This window comes from Lutra lutra, chromosome 5 (genome assembly GCF_902655055.1).
Source record: "Lutra lutra chromosome 5, mLutLut1.2, whole genome shotgun sequence".
Lineage (NCBI taxonomy): Eukaryota > Metazoa > Chordata > Mammalia > Carnivora > Mustelidae > Lutra > Lutra lutra.
Genome location: NC_062282.1, coordinates 9042680 through 9067645, shown reverse-complemented (window position 1 = coordinate 9067645; position 24966 = coordinate 9042680). Strand labels below are relative to the sequence as shown.

The 24966-nt window shown below is 46.2% G+C and overlaps 1 protein-coding gene across 4 annotated transcripts in view; it reads left to right on the top strand.

Annotated features, from left to right (window-relative positions):
• CTNND2 (catenin delta 2) overlaps window positions 1–24966 on the top strand; it is a 915285-nt gene that overhangs the window by 521792 nt on the left and 368527 nt on the right. For all 4 annotated transcript variants that reach the window (XM_047730983.1, XM_047730982.1, XM_047730984.1 and 1 more), the window contains 2 exons: window positions 2100–2664; window positions 24410–24604. In XM_047730983.1, coding sequence (XP_047586939.1) covers window positions 2100–2664; window positions 24410–24604 — 760 coding nt within the window. The remainder of the gene's footprint in view (window positions 1–2099; window positions 2665–24409; window positions 24605–24966) is intronic.

Genomic DNA, 24966 nt, shown 5'->3' with positions numbered 1-24966 from the left:
GCCCTATTGCCAAAGACTTGGGACCGGCCTTATTAACTGTTCCTTTATTCTGCAAATATCCGTGGTACCTCTACCATGAATCAGGCCTTACTGTAGTTCCTAGAGACACCTTAGTGAACAAAGCTTTGGTAGTTCCATTTTCCTTTCACTCCTAATGTTAAATTCAAACTAATTCCTTCAGTGGTGTTAAAGGGAAACTAGAGCTGGACAGTGAAGTGGTGAACACAGATTTTATTCAGGGGGAAAAAAAATTCCCTAATAGAAGAAAAGAGACCTCGGTAGTGAACTAGGCTCTATCCTTACTTCAACAAGGAAAAGTGGGATTTGTGGCCAAGGGGCAGGGTAGAGTCAATGGGGAGAAAATTGCTAAGAGGAAACATCTGGGCAGGGGGCTCTGATTAAATCTCTGTCACAGGATTCTTGCTGAGAAGGCACCTGATGGTTGGGGCGGGTGGAGGGGGCATGAGGAACCCGGTGGGACCTGCAGGGTGATCCCCCAGCAGAGCATGGGGGCCTCTGGGTAAACTGCCTCAGCAGGATTCTTGCTAAAACCAGATAACTCAAGAGATGAGCACAGAAACTCCCCAAACCAGGGGCTAATGGAGTAGAGAGTTCAAAGGAGCATGACTAGAGAAAATCTTTGTCAGTGCACTTATATAAAATATACAGAAATAGGTAGAATACACATGTCGCATATAATGCATACACACACACACACAGTCTTTCGTCACTCTATTTCCTCTTATCCCACTGTCCTTAATAAAGGATTTTTATTTTACTCGACTCAGTCCCTTGGATCTTCCCATGAACCAGACATCCAGATAACATTTGGAATGCGCTGTGTGTGCTGATGGCGGTGCCCAGGCTGTTCATTTGCCAATGGTCATTCCAAAACGGGTGGAGAGGCAGCGCTCAAACTTCTAATGGACGGCATCTGTTGCATCTCTCTCCCCCTTCCCGCCACCTTACCCACTGCCTCCTTCCCACTCCGTTCCCACCCCTAATTTCGAAACCTTCCTTCCCAGTTTCTCTCTCTCAGCGCCCAGTCCTACCGGCTTTTCACACCAGCCTGCTCTCAAAAACCTTTCTGCTCCTCCGGGAAAGCCTGGAAGACCCCGACCCCCTGCCCAGGAGTGTCTGACAATGCAGTGTTTTCATTCGGATGCAAATTTGTCTCTGGACAAGATTCAAGGAAAGTGCTTTCCCCTCCAGCCATCTCTCCAGTCCACCCCAGCCCTTCTTGTCTTTTGTGTTCTTGTAAATAAATGAGAGGCAACTGGCTTTCAGTTTGAAGACACAGCTGCAGGGGGCTCTTAAAAGCCAGCTAGAGAGAGAGAGAGAGATGCCGAAAGATTTGTTGCCCACCGTTAAAATCTAGAAAAAGGAAGCTTTTTTAGTCTTTTATTTGCAATTGCTCTGATTCCTCTAGAAATGCTTTATTTATTTATTTTTTAAATAATTTAATTCCAAGGGTATTTATTTTGACTTGGTATTTTTCCCTCCTTTTAACCTTTCTGGTCCCAAAAGAAGAATCACCACGACAATAGCAACAGAATAAACTCTGAGAAGTAGGTTATTCTGGATGTTCTCCAGATAAGTATGCAACTTAGCCCATTTTGGAGGTAGACACTGCATCCAGTGACATGACCGTGGGGGTGGGGCGGGGGATTTGGCGCCCCGAAGTCTCATCAGAACGAGCGGATCCTGACTGCCTTCAAGCAGATCCCCATGGCCCTAGGGGTGGCCTTTTAAAACCCTGAGGTGCCTAATGCGATGCCTCTGCTATTCCAGAAACGCCTTAGCTATGCAAGCAGAACACTGTCCCGCTCCCAGACGTGATTCCCGCCCCGCTGTCGGCCGGCCCGCGCCGGCCAGGGGTCCCTCCTGGAGGAAGAGACCGGGCGCGAGAAGGTCGCGGGGCCGCCTTCGTCCTGCGTCCCGCTCCCGCGCGCGGTGCCGCCGAGCGCCCGAGGTGCCCCCTCCCTGGCCGGGGGGCCGGGCCGCGCGGGGAAAGGTTGCGGGGGGCGGGGGAGGGAGGAGGCGGGGGGCTTTGCTTCCCGCTGGCTGAGCGCGCGTGTCCTCTCCTCTCCCGCGCACAGGGCACGACGAGCCGCGCGGCGCACCTGGCGGGGCCCGAGCCCGCGCCGCCGCCGCCGCCGCCGCCGCGGGAGCCGTTCGCGCCCAGCCTGGGCAGCGCCTTCCACCTGCCCGACGCGCCGCCCGCCGCCGCCGCCGCCGCGCTCTACTACTCCAGCTCCACGCTGCCCGCGCCGCCGCGCGGGGGCTCCCCGCTGGCCGCGCCGCAGGGCGGCTCGCCCACCAAGCTGCAGCGCGGCGGCTCGGCCCCCGAGGGCGCCGCCTACGCCGCGCCGCGCGGCTCCTCGCCCAAGCAGTCGCCCAGCCGCCTGGCCAAGTCCTACAGCACCAGCTCGCCCATCAACATCGTCGTGTCCTCGGCCGGCCTGTCCCCGATCCGCGTGACCTCGCCCCCCACCGTGCAGTCCACCATCTCCTCCTCGCCCATCCACCAGCTGAGCTCCACCATCGGCACGTACGCCACCCTGTCGCCCACCAAGCGCCTGGTCCACGCGTCCGAGCAGTACAGCAAGCACTCGCAGGAGCTGTATGCCACGGCCACCCTCCAGAGGCCGGGCAGCCTGGCAGGTAACCGGCTCGCCGGGCACTTTCCGCGGCTTCGCCCGCGGGGGCGGGGGGAGGAGGCGGGAGGGGACGCGACCCGGGCGCTCCGTAGGGGAGCGTGCGGGACGCCGCGGACCGCGGGCCCTGAGCGGCTCTCGAGCTGGGCGTGTCTGCGGGCCGGGGTGCCGCGTCCGCAGGACGTGGGGAGAGCCAGGGCGTCCCTAGGCTACGTTAGTGTCTAGACTAAAATATGCCCGTTACTTCTTTGAGAAGTAATGCAGTCTCAAACTAACGGCCTCTCAGTCTCTCTCTCGTGCCCCAATCCGAAGTCTAAGACATCCATAAAATTAAGTCAAGTTTAACAAAGACCCACGCAGACCTGTTGAGGATATCCCGAAGAAGAGCAAAGCAAATAAAAACTGCAGAATCTCTGTGATCACCTGTAGTTACCCACATGCCTTTGTAGAAAAATGGGAGAGTTTTCCCAAAGCAGCCATTCAGTTTACATAGATTTGCAGTGTAGTGAAAACGTAACCAACGATTACTTGCCTTGAATTGGTACTACTTTGTTATGGCTCTAATTTCTTCAAAATTTTTAAAAATATTTTGTCTAAATTTAGTTACTGGGAGAAGCAAAGGACTCCCCCATACCCGTTGCATTTACATAGTTTCCAACAAGGGGGGAAAGTAACCATAAGGAAGTCCTTGAACTTGTTACCTGCTTACTGTAGGGAAGAAGGGGTTGGGCTGTGATAAGAAACCTGCTTTTCTCTGCCAGTTGGGAAGAGGTGACATTTCTGTGGTCCTTAAGCCCATCAAACACCAGGCTGAGCTGGGGATTCTCTGCTGGTATCACCATCTGCTCAAGCAAGCCACTGTGATTGAAAGACTAATGTTTTGTCTCCTAAAGCACCTGACAACGAACCCAGATTTATTGTTGATTTTTTTTTCCTCTTATGAAAGTATTTGGTTATTGTGTCGCTCTAGTAACAGATGCTGTGCTCATATGTTTCCTTTCTTGACATAAATAGATGACTGAAGATAAATAGGGTTTAAAAAAAAAAAAGGAACTTGTTGCATACAAGAGGCAGGTGTCCAAAGGCTGCTGTAATTCAGCACAGTAATTGCCAGTGTGGACCGGCCTGTTGTAACAGGACACAGGCTGGAATTCCACTGCCGCCAAATTAAGCTAGCTGTGTTTTACTGAAATGGAAATATTCTCTCTCAGACTCTTTAAGAGAGTTTTGGAGGTAGCTGATCATTAATGCCTACCCAGCAGCTGAACCAAAGTTAAGGACTGGGGATTAGCAGTCTGGATGGCAGCGGTGGCTAGGAGACACGCAGGGAAACTTTGTGTATGTAAGTTTGGAAGCACTGTTTCATGCACTTGTAAAATAAGTTACTAGATCAGGCAAGGAGTGGGGAGCCAACCTCAGAGCTTGTAGGGGACTGAAACCGCCCTCCTTGCCCTTCTCAGTGGCCACAGGGGCCAGATCCCGAGTCCCAGAGGGCCCTGTGGCTTGCCAACAGCCCTTTCATTCCGTGTGCAAACCTGGGGAAAGAAACCAAGAGTTTAGCTTCCAGCTCTTTCTCCCGCTGATTATATGTCTTAACCACGTGCTTGCTCCCCTCAATTGTCTTTGTGAAAATACGGAGTATGGATCTGTTGGAGAGTTTGGGGAGTGTGAATCGGGCAGAAGGAAAGCCTCGCTGCTCTTTACATCACTGAATTTAGGAAGAGGTTTTAAAAGTAAATATGTGGTGAAAATTGCTTATCCTCTGTAAAATCTTGAATGAATGTTTGAGAGTTTGATGTCGGGGTGTGTGTGTTTGGGGATAGGAAGGTGCTGGCCAGAGAGAGGAGCGCTTCCCTGAGCTCCCCACAATTCCTTGTGCCTTCTCTTGTCTCTGCACTTTCAGGTGTTCCTCAGATTTTCTGACCATATTTCATCATGCTACCTGGTAGGGGAAAAAAAAAACGTGCCATGGAGGATTCTTAATTTTAGAGCTACAATGAACGCTTTAATGTTTGAGTTATTTGTTCCAAATGCATGCTTTTAAATATGCATTTAAAGGTTTTTCTCATGCAAATTGTTGCTAATGGTTTTTGAGTTTAAAATTACTCTGTAACTCCTCATAAATTCTTGAGTGGCAGAAGATCCTATTGCCCCTTTAGAAATTAGAAAACGATGGCCCAGGAAAGGTATGGGGACAGACTCTAACATTTGCAGGAAATCAGGAATAGTGGAGTTTGGGGACCCCACCCCTAATCTGCGTGCCTGATACCATTCCAGGCATCGGAAAGGTTGGGGCCACCCGGTTTGCTAATCGAAAGCACAATTGAAGTCAAGGCTGAAAAGTAGCTTTCGGGTGTTCGGGGTTGTGATTTTGGAGATTGGTCACTGGTAACTACGAAGTACAAATATGGGCTAGAAAGTGACTTTCACTATTGAATGAGTTCGTTCATTTAATAATAATTCAGCACCTCTTGCGTTCCGGCACTGACGTAGACCCTGGGGATACAGCAGTGACCAATACCAACCCAACTGCTTGGCCTCATTTCAAATGGAGAAGACAGAAAATCAGCAAGATAAGTAGTTTTGGTAGAATGGCCAGGGAACTCTGTAATGAGAAGGTGACTTTTGAGTCCGTCATGAAGGAAGTGAGGCAGCTGACCATATTAATCCCTGGGGAACCGCATGCTGAACAGAAGGACTAGCAAGTTCGAAGGCTGGTAAAGGCAGATAATGTTGATATGTTTGCAGAACAGCAAAGAGTCCAGTGGGGATGGATCAGAGAGAAGGAGGGCAAAGAAGTGACATGAGGTCAGCCAACAGAGCAGCCCGGTGGGAGTGAGAGGGAGAGCCTCGGAAGTCTTTTTTTTTTTTTTTTTTAAGATTTTTTATTTATTTAACAGAGAGAGAGATCACAAGCAGGCAGAGAGGCAGGCAGAAAGAGAGGGAGAAGCAGGCTCCCCGCCGAGCAGAGAGCCCGATGTGGGGCTCGATCCCAGGACCCTGAGATCATGACCTGAGTCGAGGCAGAGGCTTAACTCACTGAGCTACCCAGGCACCCCAAGCCTCAGAAGTCTTGTTGAGGACTTGAGGTGGCCGGCTGTGCCGAGTCCATGGGAGCCATTGAGGACCTGAGCAGCAGAGTGACACAAGCTGACTTCATTTCTAGCAGCGTCTCTCAGGCTGCTGTGGAGAATCCATTGTAAGGGATCTAGAGCAGAGGCCAGATTACCAGTAGGGGGTAATGGCAGTAAATGTAAGCAGGAGAGGATTATGACTTGGGTCAGGATGGTACAAAGGGAGGTTATAAAAAGTAGTATTCGGCCTCATATATACAGTAGAGCTGACCAGATTGTCTCACAGGCTAGACTGTCTCACAGACCCAACACCCAGAGCAGAGTCCCTGTGGGCTGAGGTGGGGCCCACTAGAGGATGTAGTTGGATTAGAGGCGGTGCTAGTAAGTATGAAGATCTTGGTTTTGAACATGGGCTGTCTGTCCAACAGACTCAAAATACACGTGAACTTAGACAACTGGATTCGTAGGTCAGAGTTCAGGGGAGAAGCCCAGGCTAGACACTGACACAAGGGAGCCGTAAGCAGGTGGGTGGTATTGAAGACCATGGAGCTGCGGGAGATCGCCCAGGGAGAAGGTGTAGAGAGAAGAGGTCCACGGACCAAACTGATTGGCCCCACAGATGCAAAGGTCTGGGAGCTGAGAAGGAGGCAGCAAAAGAGAGAGATAAACTGAAGTGTAGGTCAGTGTCGTTTCTGAGAAGCCAAGAGAAGAGTGTCTTGGAGCAGAAGGTCAGGATACTATGTCGAGTGCAATTAAGAAGTCAAGGCAAAGGAAGACTGTTCAGTGACTTTGTGGAAGAGTTTCAGTGAAGGATGGCGGGGGGAACCCTCCCGAAGGCAGAGGGATGGGAGGTGGGGATGGGGGGATGGGGCGGGGCTGGTCCACAAAACAGGGGGAAGAGGAAAACTGGAGACTAGAAAAATGTGCACACTCTTTCCAAGCAGTTTTTAATGCTTAGCTACAATCGTCTCCAGAGATTCAAGGTTCTATCTGAGGATTTCAAGCCATCAGTTGTAGGGGCACTTGGTAAAGAACATTCCCCTCCATTTTCTGCTAGATCTTCCCAGTGGCCAAACTTCATAAAGTGCGGGCAGAAATCTGGGAGTTCCAACTGTCTGGGAAAACACCAAATTCAGATTAAACCTAGAAAAGTGTGATTTCTCAGCTGTTAGGTCATCAGGATGTGAAGCCGTCTTAAAATGTTTTCTTTCTACCTCCTCCTTTTCCTCCTTGGTAGGTCTTTTCATCATACAGTGGTGCCCGAGTGGAAATCCTGCTCTGCTTTGTCCACGGTGTGCATAACACACCTTCTTGAAGTTGTTCTCCCATCTAGGGGATCACAGTAATGTCTCTTTGTCTAATTTAGACATAAATAAGGTAGCATGTAGAAGGTACTAGCACATTACCGGCCTCAGTAAAAGTCAATTTGTTTTATTTAATAATACCGCCATACTAACTGGGATGTGTACGGAAGAAGACATTCATTTTTGTTTCAGACACGAAGGAGATATTTTGAGTCTGAAAACGTATCCATGTCTGTGTTGGACAAACATGGATGAGAGATCATCTTTGCCCTCAAGAGTCATGGTTTCAGAACAGACATGAATGGACAATCTTACCCCCTGTGCTGGGATCCAGTAGATGTGGGCTCTGGGGGACCCTCCTACAGGGACATCTTACAGTCAGTGTGGTGTCAGATGTGGGCTGTGGATGTCTCCTTGATGTGGTAGCTCCAGAGCTGAGTGGTGTAGACGGAATGAGTGTGGAATGGTAGCTGGAACCAAGTCCAAGAGTAGAGAAGGTGGTAAGGGAGGGGTAGGGAGGGAGATGGGTAGAGAGTGCCAGCAGATCAGGGTTTCCTGTGCCAGAAATGGATGGTAGAGGTCATGGGGGAGAGGGTGCGGGGTTGGGGCAGGGGTGGGGGAGTAGAGAGTAGAGGAGATGAGTAGAGTAGTAAAAGGCGTGTAATTTCGCCCCTCCCTCAGACAGCTGACATGATCCTGTTTGCACGTTAAAAATTCCATTCCGGGAACTGAGTGGAGGGTAGATTTACAAGAAGCAGGCAGGGAAACACTTGGGAAGGCATTGGAGTAGCCCGTCCCTGCTCCTGGGGCTAGTTGTAGAAACTCCTCCTGCCCCTCACCCCCCATCCCCTCCACACACCTGTTTTGCAATGTGGCTGTTCAACAATCATGACTTACAACTGGTAGAGGAAGAAAGCTAAATAAACAGCATAACTAGTTCTTACATCTCTCCCTTGACAGATAGGTTGCTTAATTTTTTTTTCTTTTTGAGAGTTTAAGAGTTAAATTTATTCCCTTAGTGCATGATGAATAAAAGTATGTTTTTAGAAACCCCATACTGCCGTATGGGCATTGTGTTGGGCACTTTGCAAACTGTATCTCGTGGTTTCCAACCCTTAAGGAGGAAGGTGTGATTTTTGCCGCATCCTACAGATTTGGAAACTGAGGCTTTTCGGTAAGAAATTCCTTACCTGGAGTTACTTGGCTTCGAAGTGAGGGGGATGCGATTTGAACCTAGATCACTTTTGAGTCCAGCTTCTCTAAACTCTTAAATGTGCATGATACAGGGGTAGAGGCAGTATATTTTTTTGTTATCAAAGAGAAACACCAAGAGTATTGAAATACAGTACCAATTTTTAACTTATTTAAGTAACTAGCGATTTTGAGAAAGCAAAAAATATCTCAACAACGTGTCAATATCCTGTTCAATATGACTTTACCAGTACCTGTTTTTTTGTTCTCTTTGTAAAGGAAACAGCATGAGACTTTCATTTTCTGCTTTAGAGTAAAATTAATCCTATTAGAAGGAGAAATCTGAGTTGTAAATACATATTAAAGTTAAGTCAAACCTCAGATGCTTATTTTCAGGCAAAAAATGAAATGAATTAAAGGCAAATTCTTAACCAATGATTACAGTCAAAATTGGCTTCATAGGGACAAGAGTTTGGTCAAGGCATGTCCATCTCTGACCTCTGCCAAATGGACTTAAACTGAGTATTTAGAGTCTCACATACTAGATAGAGATCCCAAATGCCGAATATTTGGTGATTTCCACTCCATTCTTCAGCTTGTTAATGAAGCCGCGTGCACCTGTTGTACGAAAGGGAGAAGCCCCACCCAATTCCATGTAAAAGCTTTGCAGGTTCCGCTGTCAGGTTTCAGAGGAAACTGGAATTCTACCCAAATAATGAGCAAGTTTGTTTAACACACAACCCTGGGGGCGTGGGCCGAATGCAACACAGTGTCTGGCTGCCACTGCTCCTTTCAGTCACATTTCCCGGAGGTGATCTTTCCCTGACAGTGGACAATCACTCCATCAGTTTTTGTGAACTTTCTGCTCACCTGTAAGTAAAACAAAAATTTCTAGTTTAGATTTACTAATTTGAATGTGATCAGCCTGTGATATAAGTCAACACTTTAATCTTCTTTCAAGGGCGGCAAAGGCTAGTTTTCAACCAGCACTTCCTGGTGGGGTGGGGTTGGACATAGACCTCCCTGGGGTCTCCTCCCCAGTCTCAGAAGTTCCAGGGCATTCCCTGCTGGCCATGCCCCTCAGGCGCAGCTTCTTCCTCAGAAGTTCTGGCTCTCCAAGCCCAGTCCGGGCTGTGTTCTAGACGAGCACCTAATAGAGTCTCTCTCCTGCCTCCCAACCATCCTCCCCTGCCTCCGCCAACAAAGTGATTGTTCCATCAGCTGTTTGGCCTTTAGAGTTCTGGAACCTGTTTTTACAAGCAGGGAACTCACACCCCAGTGGTCTCGTGGAAGCCCACTGTTTCCACACTTTCCCTCAGAGAGCACGGAGATGAAAATGTCTTCAGCAAATGTCCTCTGTACTTGTGGACCCCTGCCTCCATCTTCCTAGAGCTCAGGATGGACAGAAATGGTGATCAGTCTTCATAAAGTCACTCTTGTTTTGGCGTCTGATTTCCGTCCTCTCTACGTCCACGCCAAAGTGGCAGCAAGGGAGACTGTCATTTTAGCATCCCATTGTAATAAGTTAGTGGCTGGACCTGGAACTAAGTGTTTGGGATGCTGGATGTCCCAGAAGGCCTACCTGATGTCTTTTCTTTTGATCCACAGAAACTAATACCTTCCCTTCCCACCACATGGCAGCCTTGTTAGTTAAAGCGGGGCAAATAGGTCTTTTTTGTACCTTTGTAGGAAAGTGACAACTTTATGTAGAATTCTAACAAAGCCTCTCCAGTATCACCGACACTTATATGACTTTAATTAGGAAAATATAAATTGAAAAATGAGACTGAGTCTTGGACAGTGGTTCAGGATGGCACACTCTGTCCATGCATTGGGCTCCCCTCTGTCCAGACCCTCAGGAAAAAAAAAAAAAAAAAGTACAAAATTACAATGGGTAAGCCCTAAGAGACACAAAAACACAGCAAAATAGATAGGAGTGATGAGCAATTAAAACATAGAATTTTCTCCCAAGAATCAGCTCTGTCATCATGGCGGTCTTCTGTGAGTTCTTAGACAGGCTCAGTTGTCAGAGTTGAGCTGGGATCTGGGGAGAGACATGGGGCTAACGATGGAGGGATTCACTGGAAGTCGGTGCTTGCCCCAACTTGAAGTCAGCTTCTTCCTCCCACTCACATACCCTCTCTGCTACCAAGATGGTGACCCTGAGGCCAGTGCTTACTCGAAGGGAAGCGCAGGCGTGGTCTCCTGAAGAAACTGGACAAACTGAGAAAGTTAGGCTCTGGCTTGGCTGCGGGTGGCCTAGACGAAGTTGAATTACACAGGCATGTGGACGGTGTGCTGGAACAAGCCTGGGCTGCCCTTCACCCCCTCATGCTCAAGGAAGGACGCCAACCCTCCCCGTCATGAATTCTAACTCAGGGTTGTTTAGTGGGGAATACTTCCATTTATGTTGTAGTAGGAGAAACAACGGCCTGGTTTTTCTTTCTGAAATATGATAAATTAGTAGGGATTACTGAGGAGTTGGGGGGAATTAGTGACATGAAAAAAAAAAAAAGAAATAGGAAAATGAACCACCTCTCAGAAGAAGCACATAATTTACAGAACAAAAGAGATTAAAGGAAACAAGGAAAAACTTTAGAATCGGTACTGAGAAGGATTTAAGAAGATTTTGTGTTTGTTAAATAAGAACCGGCTGATACATGAGAGGATCAAAGAACAAGAAAATCTTTATAGGCTGCAAAAATATCGCTTCCCAAATAAAACATTTGATAGAATGAGTGGGAAATAGTCAAGGAAATCGAGTTCTCCGAAGGTGGCCATATCGGCAAGGACACAGAAGCTCTGAGAGTAATGCAATGATAATGCACACAAGACACGCCGAGAAATCTAACACTGGAGCCCCAGAAAGAGAATGGAGGGAAGCAAGCTACCCAAGAAGTAACATGGCCGCCATTCCTCAGGGCTGAGGGACCTGTACCTTCACAGGAAATGCTCTCCTGCTCAGAATAGGACATTTCCCCATTCTATGCCGTGAAATTTCAAAGCCCCAGCATAAACACCCTCAGGCCACTGGAGGTTAATAAAGCAGATGCCTCCAGATTTGCATTAGCCACACTGGAGGAGGGGGAGGGGTAAAGAACAACCCTCAAAGTTCTGAGCAAAAGTTATTTTTAACCTGAAATCTATACCTAGATTTACCCATCTAAATTATCCAACTAAAGGCAGAATCAAATATTTTCAGTCTTGCTGGTACCGATAAAATGGATTTCCTATGCCCCCTTCCTAGAAAGTTGCAGCATTCGGTGGATGTGTCCCAGGTGAATAAGGGCATAAAACGCGAGAACACGGTGCCCAGGAAACAGTGCATGCTGACCAGCAGGGTGGTGCGGAGAAGTCTGGGGGGGTGCGGGGCCGGGAGGACATAGCTGGGCAGTAAGCTAGCAAACAAGGAAAGGTGGGACCTGCCACCTACACGTTGACAGTTGTGAATGTTGGCCTAAGTCCCAAAGAGTCTGGGTAATTTTAGTATCTGAGGGCTGAACGAGTGAAAGAACGAGGAAGAATAATGAGTGTAATTGCAGATGAGGAAAGAAGAATTGCTCTTGCATTGCTTTGGGTTCTACAAATCCAGGAGGCGATGGTTAAGAGCATGGTTGAGGCCAGGCAGACGTGTGTGTGTCTGTTACTAGTTGGTTCCATCAGTTACCTTAGATAGTTGAGTTCAATTCAACAAGTCTTTCCTGAGCACCTGTTTTGTGCTGAGTGTTCTAGGTGGTGGACACACGTCTGTAAACAACAGAGGCCAAAGGCCCAGTCCTCTTGGAGGTATGGTCTACTGTGGGTCAGATATCCTATAGTATGAAGAGTCATGGGGAAAAAGAGTAGGGATGTCGGAGAGTGGGGCAGGTGGGAAGCTCTCCATGATAGGGTGTCTATTGAGCAAACCCTTGAAGCAATGAGATAGGAAGCTATGTGTGTATCTGGAGAGGAATGGCCCAGGCAGAGGGAACAGCTAGTGCAAAGGTCCTGAGGTGAAACCATGCTTGGCCTGTTTGGGGAACAAACTGGGCCCTCTCTGAGATTGTGTATCCTTCAGTGGGGATAACAGTACTGTGACAATTACACAAGACAACACAAGGATCATATGAGATGGAGCACTTCCTACCACTTGTTCATTGACGCGCCCACATTAAAGGACTCAGTGGATTTTAACTATTGTTACTGTGGACAACCATGGCACCAGCCAAGCTCTACTGGAATGTCAGATGTAAATAAGACAGAAGTGATCATTTCAGGGGTCTTTTAGGACTGGAAGGAGGGTAGGAGTGCCATTAGTTCCAAAGTAGCTTATAATGCTATGTCGTTGTGATATGAGCTAGGGGAGAGGCCCAAGGCCTGGAGCATCCCAAAAGGCACATCCTGATGGGGAGATCAGGAAAGGAAACAATTCTTGGTGGAGGCAGCATCTGAGGTTGGGTTGAACAGAACACCGCTGTGACAGATGCAAACACAAGAGACCTATAGCTTGGGAGGGTCGGGGCTCAGTTATGAATGAGCCGTCCAGGGGTGATGAGTCCTGGTGGCTTTAAGGTCAGGCGTGGGCACTGACAGCATGCTGGCTGCACACTGTCCAGGGTCTGCTCTCCTGCATTCCCTCGGAGAAGGTCTGACCACATTGGGGAGGCATTGGGGAGCTAGTGACAGCTTTCCTGAGAAGGATTTCTTTATCTCACTTAAAAAAAATGTTTTTATCATTTTTCTGAAAATTTTATCTATCTATCTATCTATCTATCTATCTATCTATTTGAGAGAGAAAAAGCATGAGCAGGAGGAAGGGCAAAGGGAGGAGCAGACTCTCCGCTGAGCAGGGAACGTGATGCTGGACTTGACCCCAGCACCCTGAGATCATGACCTGAGCCAAAGGCGGCTGCTTAACTGACTGAGCTGCCCAGGTGCCCTCACTTTTTTTTTTTTTTTAAATAAGGGGTCATGAGACATTTTTTGAAAGCATAAATTATCTGGAAGGCCCTGTAAGCTTCTTTTCACTTGAGGTCAAGGATCCCAGAAGGCTGCACGTGGACATTTGAGACATTGACTGGAGGTAGGGTGAGGGTGTGGGGGAAGTTTGAAGAGAAGCAGATTAAAATGGGACCAGTTCTGCTCCCCCCGCCCCTGAAGTGGACCAACTCACGGGCAATTCCCTTCTCCCTCTTTAAGAACCAGAGGAGGCTATGTGCCACCAAAGGCTTTGCTGGTCCTGAACCCTGAGAATCAATCTCGTTTCCTCAGCACTGCAGATCGGAGAGATGGCAAGCAGAAACGGGTGTCTACCGGGCAGCCACTTTGAGATATACTGTGCCATCAGGGAGGGGAACGACAGAATGCGAGGAGACTATGTGTGGAGACGCACACAGAGTAATTAGGTCTGGAAGCCAGAACACAGGTGTACCGTTCACTCTTGGCCAGGCCCACCGTGCTTTCCTGGCCAGGTCCCCAGGACTCAGCCATGGGGAGAGCCTAGCGGATGTCCCACCCGGGGTGAGGGGTTTCTCCTGCTCTCCAGGCTCCGTGCTGCTGAACTTCAAGTCAGCAGGACAATGGAGGTAAAATATTCCTGGGTCAGTTTTCATTGATAACTCCTTTTAGGTTCCAGGTGTCAGTTAATTTGAGCAAACGGACATCCGTGCTCGCCACTCACTTCACATGGGAGCACCAGTTGGATAGTGCATGTTAACGGAGAGGTCTACCTTAATAAACACAATGCCTTTCAGTATTTATTTTCTTTTTATCTAAGCAACCGGGATTATGTGGAGACCAGCTATTTTAGTAGATGTACAAATAGCCTTAAATAATTAATAACTTAAACATCTCTCAAAACGCAGTTTGCGGCCAAGGCTACATCAAAATCCCTCCTGCCACTGTATTTAACTAAGGTGCATTTTGCAGTTGTTAAGAATTTGTCCTGCATTTACTTCATGTATATATGTTCTAATACCTATGATTTTTGCTGATCATATTTTGCATATTAAAAATAGGACAAAAATTACCATATGTACACTTATACACTTATATATTTATATACTATAAATACACTTATGTATTTATAGATACATGTAAAATTTTGCATTTCTCGTGGAATAACTAACACGACATACCTGGAATCTCTAAAGCCTGATCCCACATGCGTTTGTACGTATTTATTGTGGTGCTGGGTATTGCCAAAGAACGGATTTTGATACGAAGCAGAAAATACCTTGAATTCCCTTGCAGTCCAGGCGGAGCATTTGAATCGTGGGCCTGTGGGCTCTCCGAGGGAAGCTAATGAGACCCTGCGTGTTTCAGAGCTCCTCAGCAAGCCTCTTCTAGTAGGTGTTCAACAAATGCATTTCTCAAGATTTTAGTTTTAAGTGACCTCTCCACCCAACGTGGGGCTCGAACTTACAACCCCAAGATCAAGGATCATGTGCTCTACTCACTGAGCCCCCCCCCCCCCCCGAGGAACCCTTCCACAGATATTTTTACTGACCACTGTCCGGTGCAGGTGTTACATGCCACTGATAACCGGAAGTCGTCCGTAGCCTAGAGAGGAGCACAGCGATTCCAAGTTCTCAGAATGAGGGAGCCATTAAAAACGTACCAACAACTGCCAGAGAGACTCGGTTCAATGCCTCTCAAACATCTTTAAGATAAAATGTCTGTTTCCTCATCTTTGAGTTTCCCAACTCTTTAGAAAGTGGCTTCCTGGATCTTTTAGGCTGTGGTTGCTGCATCCACAGAGGCAAGGACAGCAGTTCATGGAATGTCACAGGCCAACCTATAGAGCAAGCAGCTCTGTACACAGCTCTCGAGAAGAGATCATAAAAAACAGATTACGCCTCTTCTGTGGGGTCTGTATACTGAGGACCTGGCCAGGATCCTGCAGGTAGAGAAACTTGGCAGCAAAGGGAACCCAAAGAAAACTATTTAATTATTTTGGTTGAGTGGACTTTAGTGGTCCCTCAAATTTCTGCTTGCTCTATAAGTATCTTCAAAGAAATCTGATAGCGTTGATTTTTGTCCTGTTGGGCTTCCTAGATGGTGTCTGGGCCCACAGGTGCTGTGCCGTTACAGAGGTCCCTTGCCCACAATGAATCTTAGCTGTTGTCTGCATTTCCTGGTGTTTCTGACTTCAGCCTTTGAGCTCCCCTAGAATGGACTGAGAATGTGATAAAGTCAAAACCTCCTTTACAAGATAAGCTTCCCTTTAATAACTGATGCAGAAAAGGGAAGTCTGTATACATTTCTCTTTAGAATGAAGAAAATACACACACACACACACACACACACACACACACACACACACACACAGGTACTCGGGTCTTACACTCATACACTCAGCTGGTTAGAAGCATATCATACTACGGTCCCTCCATGACTGAACCAATTAGTCGGTCATTGTTGACATGACCACAAACAGCCCCCGTCACCTTGACAGCCTTCTAGCAAATATGTAGTATTTGTTTTGCACTTCATGAGTCAACACAGATCGATTTCTTTACTGGGAAAGCATTACCTACATCACTACCAAGCCATACGAATTGGTGGTGCAGTCGTAACTTCTTTGGATAAAGAGAATGGGTGAAAAATAGGGTAGGAGAATTATAACTACACAGAGGTCTCATCAGAGTTGCCTTGTATGAGGGAATTAATATTTTAATAATGGAACGGTATTCCAGTGATAATTATGCATATAGAATGTAGTTACTGATTAGATTCTAAAACACACAATTATTAAAGCTTTTAACCAGAAAAGGATCAAGAAAAATTTTTAATCCTCCTTAAAACTATTTATTATACAACAGAACGTCTCTTCTCAGACTCTCTTCTTACCTGCCAAATACTATGTCAAGTAAAATGAGAAAATTAAATAAAGTGTTGATTCAAGGGACTTAAAAAATGTAAATATAGAGCATGAGTAATCTGTGAAGCAGTCTACTTTCATTCCCCCCGCCCATAAATTATGTTGAAAGTCAATGGTATCTTCTTCTGGAATTACCAGCAGAGCCTCTTTGTGGGTGTTAGTCAGATACATAAAGGAGTAGGAGAATGATACAGGGAGAATACATTTTAACTTTGCATTATAAAAGCTAAATAATCTCTGGAAAGGAATTTGTACAGCCTCTCTGTGGTATAGCTAATTCAATCTGATTTAAAAAAAAAAAAAAAAAAAAAGACCTGAGTTTGAGATGCTGAGATGCTAAACAGCTTAGTTCATGTACATTACAAAATATTTAAACCACTTAATGAAGACAACTACTTAAGCCCACTTTTGTCTGATAAAGCCTTTCTCCTTGTCTATGCATTGAGAGTTCCTCCTGTGCCCTTCGATGTGCACATACAACAAACAATGAAAACTCTGCTTCAATTCTGAAGACTTGTGGTCTTTAGAAGCCAAAGTTAGTCTGTCTGTCCTGCTTTGCATCTCAACAAAAAAAAGATGGGTCAGGAGCACCTTGTTTTGGCTCCTTTCCATGGAAATATCCATCGTTACCCATAGTAATTAGGTCTTGAAGCCAGACCACAGATGTACTGTTCGTGTATTGCACTGATGGGGTATTGAGAAGCAGCTGTCGAGAAATAAAATGACACTCATTGAATTTTATCTGCCTTGTTGATAGAGAAGAGCATCTATGTGAATATGAGACTGGCCATTAAAAACTCTGGCAAGTGACTAATTAATAAAGCACCAAATCATAGACCGCTCCGCATCACTAGTTAATTAGGACAATAGGTAGCCATGCGGCAGGCTGCTGTCAGTTCCACCCAGAACAGGGCTTTCACTCTCAGGGTGGAGATATAGTTAGATGCAAATTTTAAACAGGAGACCCCCTCCAGGGTAAAATTAGCATTCACAGATTAAACTTGTTTACAAGTTAATGTCAGAAGACTTTAATTACAAGTCTGAAGGCAAATTACCGTTGCTCTTCTATACAAAGGTGTTACAATTCACAGTTCACCCCTGCTAATTTCTTATCTGCTATGTGTCTGCTGAGGACTTGAGGTGTCCAGGTGGAGTGTTTCTGGATGTCATTCTATCAACTTCTTCCCAAACGTCTCTTAGTGGGATCGTTGTGGTTACAGTGAAGTTACTGTCAGAAAGATTTCTCAGTGCTCACAGGATTTGTGATTGTCACTGCAAGGGCCCCAGGCTCACCAGAGGTAGGAAATCTGGCATCCCCCAGCCCCAGTGTCCCTGCCCAGACATCACATGGCGTTCAACCGAAAGATATTTTCTGAGGACCCACAGAAGTGAGAGGAATGGGAGAGGCAGGAAATGCCCTGCAGGGTGTGCATGTCTGTAGTCTGGGAACTTGGCAGGGGGGTGGCCTTCCTGCAAAGTTCAGAAACTCCACCTCCCTCCAAGAGGGGTTACTCCCTCCCGCCACATTCAAGAATGGATACTTCTATGAATGTTTTAAATCTCCAGCCTTAGGGACTCTGCTGAAGACCAAATCTTGACATGCATTCTTCAAGACCCCAAATCTGGCCCCAAATCTACCAGCTCTGACCCTGACCATCAAGAGCTAGAGCCCTTCCTAGAGACACCTAGGAAGGGTTTGAGCCCTTTCAGTTCCTGGGCTCATCCCCTCAGGTCCTACTTCAGTAGTTTGGAGTGGATCCCCAGCAGCAGTACTGTTAAAAAGCCTTCCAGGTGAACGCCACGTATGTCCTCCCAGGGTTGAGAAGCACTGAGCCGAACCTGTACATAGGCAGGCACTGTGGCAGGCAGGGAACCTAGATACCTGCTTCCCCAGAATCCACCGGGAAGCATAGCAAAGCAGCAAACACACTCCAGCCCACCCAGATAACAAAAAGTCTGCCCTCTGCAGGAAAGATGTTTTTGTGTTTTTTTTGTTTTTTTTTGTTTTTTATGTTGTTGTTGTTGTTTTTGTTTTTCCCTTAGAAGCTAGCCTTCTCACAAAGCCTTTTACACATCCCTTAGTGTCTGGGCCTTGGGCACCTAGAGCTAAGATTAGTCACTCTGCAGCATCCCACGTGGGGAAGCCTGACCCCAGCCAAGGCAAACCAAGGCAGCCAGTACGACGCCCACATGTAGTGGCCAGCACAGCCACACGCTGAAGCCAGGTTCCAGGGTCCATCATCTGGCTACACCTTGCACCTGCACCGTTGTTGAGACACTCATGCTTGCTTCCTAAGGCTGGGAAAAATCAGGAAACCATATGGCTGCAGGAGGATGCCAAAGTTGAAGTCCTCTAGCCATCAAGATAATGTGTCCACAGCTAAACCAGGATGCCCTGGCTTCTCAAAGGATGGTCTGCAGACTAGCACCACCAGCATTGCCAGAGAACTTGTTAGAAATGCAGAACCTCAGGGCCTCCCCAACTGCCACTGAGTCAGAACCAAAATTTTAATCAGGAGACCCATGACGATGGCATTCAGAGAAGCCCTGAATACATGGCTATTTCATTTGGAGCTACTTTTTACCCTGAAATAAAACAAAAGCCGGCAACGAGGACAGGTGGCAATCCACCATATTTAGCTGCTGTGTGTCACTGGTACTGGTCCCCAAACAAGTGTGTTTCCGCAGGCTCTTTAACTCGGTGCTGGGTATGGTTTTTGCCATAGTACTCCATCCTCTCCACTGCTGACACAGAAGCCACGACTGCAAAAAAAAAACAAAAAACAAAAAAACAGAGAAACGGGCCACCCTAAGAATGCAAAGATATCAGACATCACTCATTATACCCTGTGACCACTGTCTTGCTACTTTGCACACACCAGCCTGTCACGAAAGGAATTAGACAAAAGAAGCCTGTTTTTCTCACAGCTTGGGAAGAAATGCTCGTGGTTGGAGAGGAAATCCAAGAATGAGGGACACCTGCTATTATAGGGGACCAACTCCCATGGGCACCTGTATTGCTACTTCCTGGCCAAGTGATTTTCACTTTTAAGTTATTTTCCATGGAAAATACTGGGGTGGCAATAGATTACAGTATTTGGTAAGAGGTGTGGGGAGGTTTCATATTTACATTAAGTTAGAAAGCCCATCACAAAGTGACTGGAACAAATCCTGTGTTTTATACCTCGTCAGAAACCGCATGAGCATTTAAGTCATTTGTGATAGCAGCAAAGTTTCCATAGTATACGAAAATCTAGGATTTATGAAGTCGATGAAACAGGAGGGCATCTTCCAAAGCTTTCCAAAACAGACTTTTCACGGAATCAATTTATATCATCACATGGCCTCTTACGTTGAAATTATTAGGTTCCAATGCAGATTTTATCATTCAGTTTATATGAATTAATAGTCTGCCTTCCAGACGTCTGTCTGAAATATGGCTCATAGCCGGTATAGGAAATGTGTTCATATATTTTAACATTTGCAACAACTTAAGATAAGATGTCAAACTAATTCACTGAATTAACGATCATTTGCAAATGAAATTTAGCACATGGATGTAACTTGAGGTACATAGGAAATCTTTTGGGGCTCCTTTAAATACTGAAATTAACTTGTGAATTAACATCAAAGTAGGGAGTAGGTTTTGGAATTTTGATTTGCATCAGAAGCAAAAACCAAGAATTAAACAAGCTAAGTCTTTATTATGGCAAGGTATCCCTCAGATCTAGGATGTAATATTTGTATCTTTCAGCAATTTACTTAGCACACATTTATAATACTGAATTGTTAACCAAAATTGCTTTTTTATTTCTAAAAGTGCTTATTTCTTGGTATCATTTTCCCCTCTGAATTTCATCAGAATTTTCATGACAAAACACCAAGCCAGAATTTTTAAGAGTTTCAGAATCCACAGAATAACTCTTCCAGGGCCATAAACTACCCAAGAGCGCAGGCCTTTTGCCTGCATGGGCCAAGCTGCCTGGCCTCGTCAATGTATCATCAGGGGTCATATCCCTGAGATCAGTATTTGGATAAGGAAGAGATGTGGTGGCAATCTGCGAGGGGAAAATCTCTTCCCATTCCGAAACCACGGCTCTCTTTGGAATTTCTATTCTGCCCTTCCGAGATGCAGTTTCACTAATAAACATCGATGTATGAACTAGATTCACAATTTTTAAGAAAACTGAATGGTGAGATTTTACTTTGGACTTTCCTGCATAGCCCAGGAAGTTCATAGCTCTTTTTCTGAACATAATTCTTTATCTCAGAAATGAAAACCCTTGTCTCGCCTCCGGTTCACACTCATGTTGAGTCGGCTTGCTCTGGCCAGCTGAACTTTGTGTCATTTAGGTCTTCATTTACTCCTTCCGTGTCTTTGCCAGTGAGCTCCTGCAGCTGGCTCCCGGATTGGAAGAGAAGAGACCAATGGCAGTATGTCCTTAATAACCTAGTATTAATATATCCAAATGAAAGCATGCAGATGCTTTTTTCTTTGCAAGAGCAAGTGAATTCACATGAAAGGGGAATAAATTAGATAGTACGGAGATAGAAGAATGCAAATGGATCCCAATGGAAACCAGAATGCACTTCTTCCATTCTGTCCAGTAAAGGAATTGGTATAATGTAGTAGTAAATTATATTATTTGGAAAAAGCAAGAATGATAAATTGAGTGTTGCAACATATTAGCTATTTTTCTCTTTCTTTTAAATATGCCTATCTCCTCTCTCCCTAGTTTATCTAGAACAGGCATCTCTCAGAATCATGAAGTGAGGTGTTGCCCATTAAACACACATTGCGTCTACCTGCTCAGAGGGACCAAGTCTGAATCTTATGGGGTTGTGTCCAGGAATCAGTCTTTCAAAGGGTTTTCCCTAGATGATTCTTGGGGAAACGAATGAAGATTTGAGAAATAATCATGTTCTAAGGAATTAAAATTCAAAGACTCTGTGTGTGTGTGTGTGTGTGTGTGTGTGTGTAAAATTTGGGCTGAATTCTGCGTTGTGCAGTTCTCATGAGCTTCCCAGGTGTGATCTTCCATCGAATATTCCGACTCCCCTTGCTAATGTGGTTGCTGGGATTGTGAAATTGAGTTAAAAAGAAAATCTGTTCAGCTCATACAACCAGTTGTTGTCTGAACTCACAGAAGTGTCCGTACACTAACTGTGTTTCTTTTTAAAGACAATATGGATTAAGTAGGTCCTAATAAGATCACTTCTATAAATACCATGAAATGAATCTCCTACAGAGGGCCTTTGCTCGTGCTGCTGATTCTCTCTGAGAAACATGTGGGTCTTCCTCCACTATGGCTCTTTCTCTGGCCAGGTTAAGTTTTCTGCTGAAATGCCAGATAAGCAAAAGGAACTTTTTTTTGCCACCTTATCAAAATAGTAGCCCCCCCACCAACACCTTGTCTGTTCTCCCCTCACCCTACTTATTTTCCGTACCTTTATCTCTGCACCTCCTTGAGTGGGATGACTTGTTTTCAAGGCCAGGGACCTTGTTTGTCTTAAGCATCCTGACATCGTCCACTTCTTGAGGTTCCCCAGACACCCAGCCAATATGTATCGAGTGAGTGAATCTATTGATTGGTAAGGATTAACCGGTGCATAGGAACAACACATATAAAACTCAGCATATAGAAATTTGTTTGCACCTCAGTCTAGAAGTGATAAAGATTTCATATTCCTGGTCAGATGAAAACAATGCCTGCCAGACTCTGACCCAAGGAAGGTGTGGTGTGGAGGAATGAGACAAGCCCTTCCAGCTCCATGATCATCTCCCATGTCAAGGACTCCCTACAGATCTGTTGCTGGCTTCCTCCTGGATCAGCAAATGTTTGCAAGCTTTAATTTGCAGATTTAATTTATGCTTTCTAAAAAGGATCACACCTCTTCTTGGACATTTCAATCTTTCTTTGCCTTTTGGACTTCTTTCCTGAGATCTTTGCAATCATCCATTAAAAAGCAACACTAAGATGGGGCACCTGGGTGGCTCAGTGGGTTGAAGCCTCTGCCTTCAGCTCAGGTCATGATCCCAGGGTCCTGGGATCGAGCCCCACATTGGGCTCTCTTCTCGTCAGGGAGCCTGCTTCCCTCTCTCTCTGCCTGCCTCTCTGTCTACTTGTGATCTCTCTGTCAAATAAATAAATAAATAAATAAATAAAATCTTAAAAAAAAAAAAAAGCAACACTAAGGTAAACTTTAAGATTCTTGCTCCTTGCCTGGGACCCTTGGTCATTAATGTCTGATTCGTGGTTCTAATGTAGATTTCCTCAATTGCAGTTAATGCTTATAACAGAAGATTTTCACATGGCCCTCAGATCACGCCACTCTTCAGAAGATCATCTGATCCTCTGGTTGCTTGTTTTGGGTGTTTTTAGAGACTTAGAGTCAAAGAATGGTGATAAAGTTACAACTCTAAATCTACCAGTGATGGATAACTTTCATTTAACTCTACGACGTTTGGATACAATGACTGCTTCCTTGCTTTTACACTCGTTAAGTCTTTGGCAATATTATCAAACCCTCCAGAAGAAGGAAGAATTGACAGCAGGAACTCAAGGCATCCCGTCCTTAAATATATTCCTGGAAACTATAACGTGAGATAATATTCAGTGTGATGTTGGCATCTGATAAATCAGATGCAATGAACCTAATTATGCAAAACAGTTATTTTGAATCTATCATTCATCTGAACGCTGTCTAAATCAGAACTTATTTAATTACTAGGAAACGGAAAGGTAAGGAACTTGCTAACTCTTTTCCTTCCCTTTCCTCAAAACATTCCGTAATTTTTATTAACACTGAATTCGTAGAATTCCCAGCACTGTCTCAGTCATTCAGACATGCTCTGTTTTGTTTATTTAAACAACCGGTGTAAGATCTACGGTTAAAATGGATTTCTCTGCCGGCAACTTCGGAACTCTCAAATGGGGTTTTCCTCAGAGATTCTCGGTGAGAGTATTAAAATCCTTGGGGTCACATGATCCCAAGGAAGCAGGACAGTCGCTGAGCATTGAAGAATTTGACGCTAATGTGGTCACGAGGGAAAGCCTTGGACCAGCTCACAGAGGCAGAGCTGCCCGTAGACACCAGCGACATCAAGGAATTCCACAACCCCGTTGCTTCAGACTGGAAGGGAGAGCTCCGAATTCGGGCCTTTCAGAGGCAGCCGGCAGTTGAATCCCAGCATGCCTTCTGGATCTCAGCTTTGAAGACTTAGCCGAAGGGTCTTTCCTAGCACCAGCTGTTAGCCGCACTGGGTTCTTGTGTGTGCTCTCCGCTCACCATCATTCGATAACCATCTCTCCTTGCTGCCCCACATCCTTCCTGGTCCCTCGGTGTCCTCCAGCCCAGCTGGCCCGGTGGAGAACATTCTCTGGGCACTTCGGCTCCTCTGATTCTGACAGTACCTAGGGGAAAATACTGGCTCTCAGTCAACGTCTTCCTGCCTGGGTATCAGGTCAGCCTCTTAGCCCTCACGGAATGCTCTTTTGCTCATGTCTGCAGAAGCTCCCTGGCCCACAGCGTCGCTTCGAAGTGACACCTCTCCCCATACAATGCAACGAAGTGACACAGATAATGATTTACAAAGACTACCAGGCCAGGGGTGCGTAGCCTCAGCTTATGAATTAAACCAGTTAGGGACGACCCTTTGTGCCTTTTTCAGAAGAGGGTAAACTAAACGCAGGCGCTTCGGTTTGGAGGCGGGCAAGAGTAAAAATGTGACTTGCGTGTCTGTTCCTTTAAACTCTGCTTCTCTCAGGGAATTAGGCCATTGTAGTTCAGGGTATTTCAGTCCATTCATTCTCCAGGAGGAAACTGCTGACTAGAAGGAATCCTGCTTCACTTTTCAGGAACACCATCAGGATGGCTTGCCGTCCTGGCTTATTCATTGGGTCATCCTTTCAAATTATCATTTCTGCTGCAAACTTGAAGGTGCAAGGGCTCTGGGATAATAAGAGGTTTTTAGGTCTGACTGGTCCGCCCAGTTCCTTTAGTGAGGAAGCCGGCCACATTCGGTAGGCCGAGACTAGCGATGTCTCCCCGGCCCAGGGCTGGGTGGTTTTATCTCCGAATCATTATCATCCTTATAGGGAGATCAGGTTTGGGAGCCGAGCGAGGCAGCTGGGTGATGCTGATAAGCCGATTAGCTCGACATATTGCTGCCATTTCATGTTATTCATTTGATTTTCTGCAGATTTCAACATTTCTGTGCAAAAAAAAAAAAAAAAAAACAACATTCAAATATGGCTTTACTAAAGCGAGTTCTGTTTGGATGTCGGTCGGGGCTCAATGTCGCCTGTTAATTTCTTTCAGCTGGGTCGCGGGCCTCGTACAGCAGCCAGCACGGCCACCTGGGCCCGGAGCTTCGGGCTCTGCAGTCCCCGGAGCACCACATAGACCCCATCTATGAGGACCGCGTCTACCAGAAGCCCCCTATGAGGAGTCTCAGCCAGAGCCAGGGGGACCCTCTGCCGCCAGCACACACGGGCACTTACCGCACGAGCACAGGTGTGTATTTAAGACACCTCTGGGTGGCCCGTCCATAGGGTCGGGGACATGGGGGGCGGCTCGGGACCCCATGAAAGGGCTGTGTGTGTGTGTGTCCGTCCACATCTGTGCCCTCTCTGCTCACAAGCATATGGTCTGCTTCTATCATTAACGTCTGGGATGATAAAGAGAAACCAAGTACGACTCATTTAGCTACCTGAAGATATTTTAAATGGAAGAAGTTTAATGAGGGTTGTATGCTTCTGTTGTCTTCTGTTCAGGCACACTGAAAGAAAGAGTGCTGATTTTTTGTATGTCATCATCCACATATTTAATGAATTTAAGTACTGCAACAAAGCCTCGTCATTACACGGGATATAAAA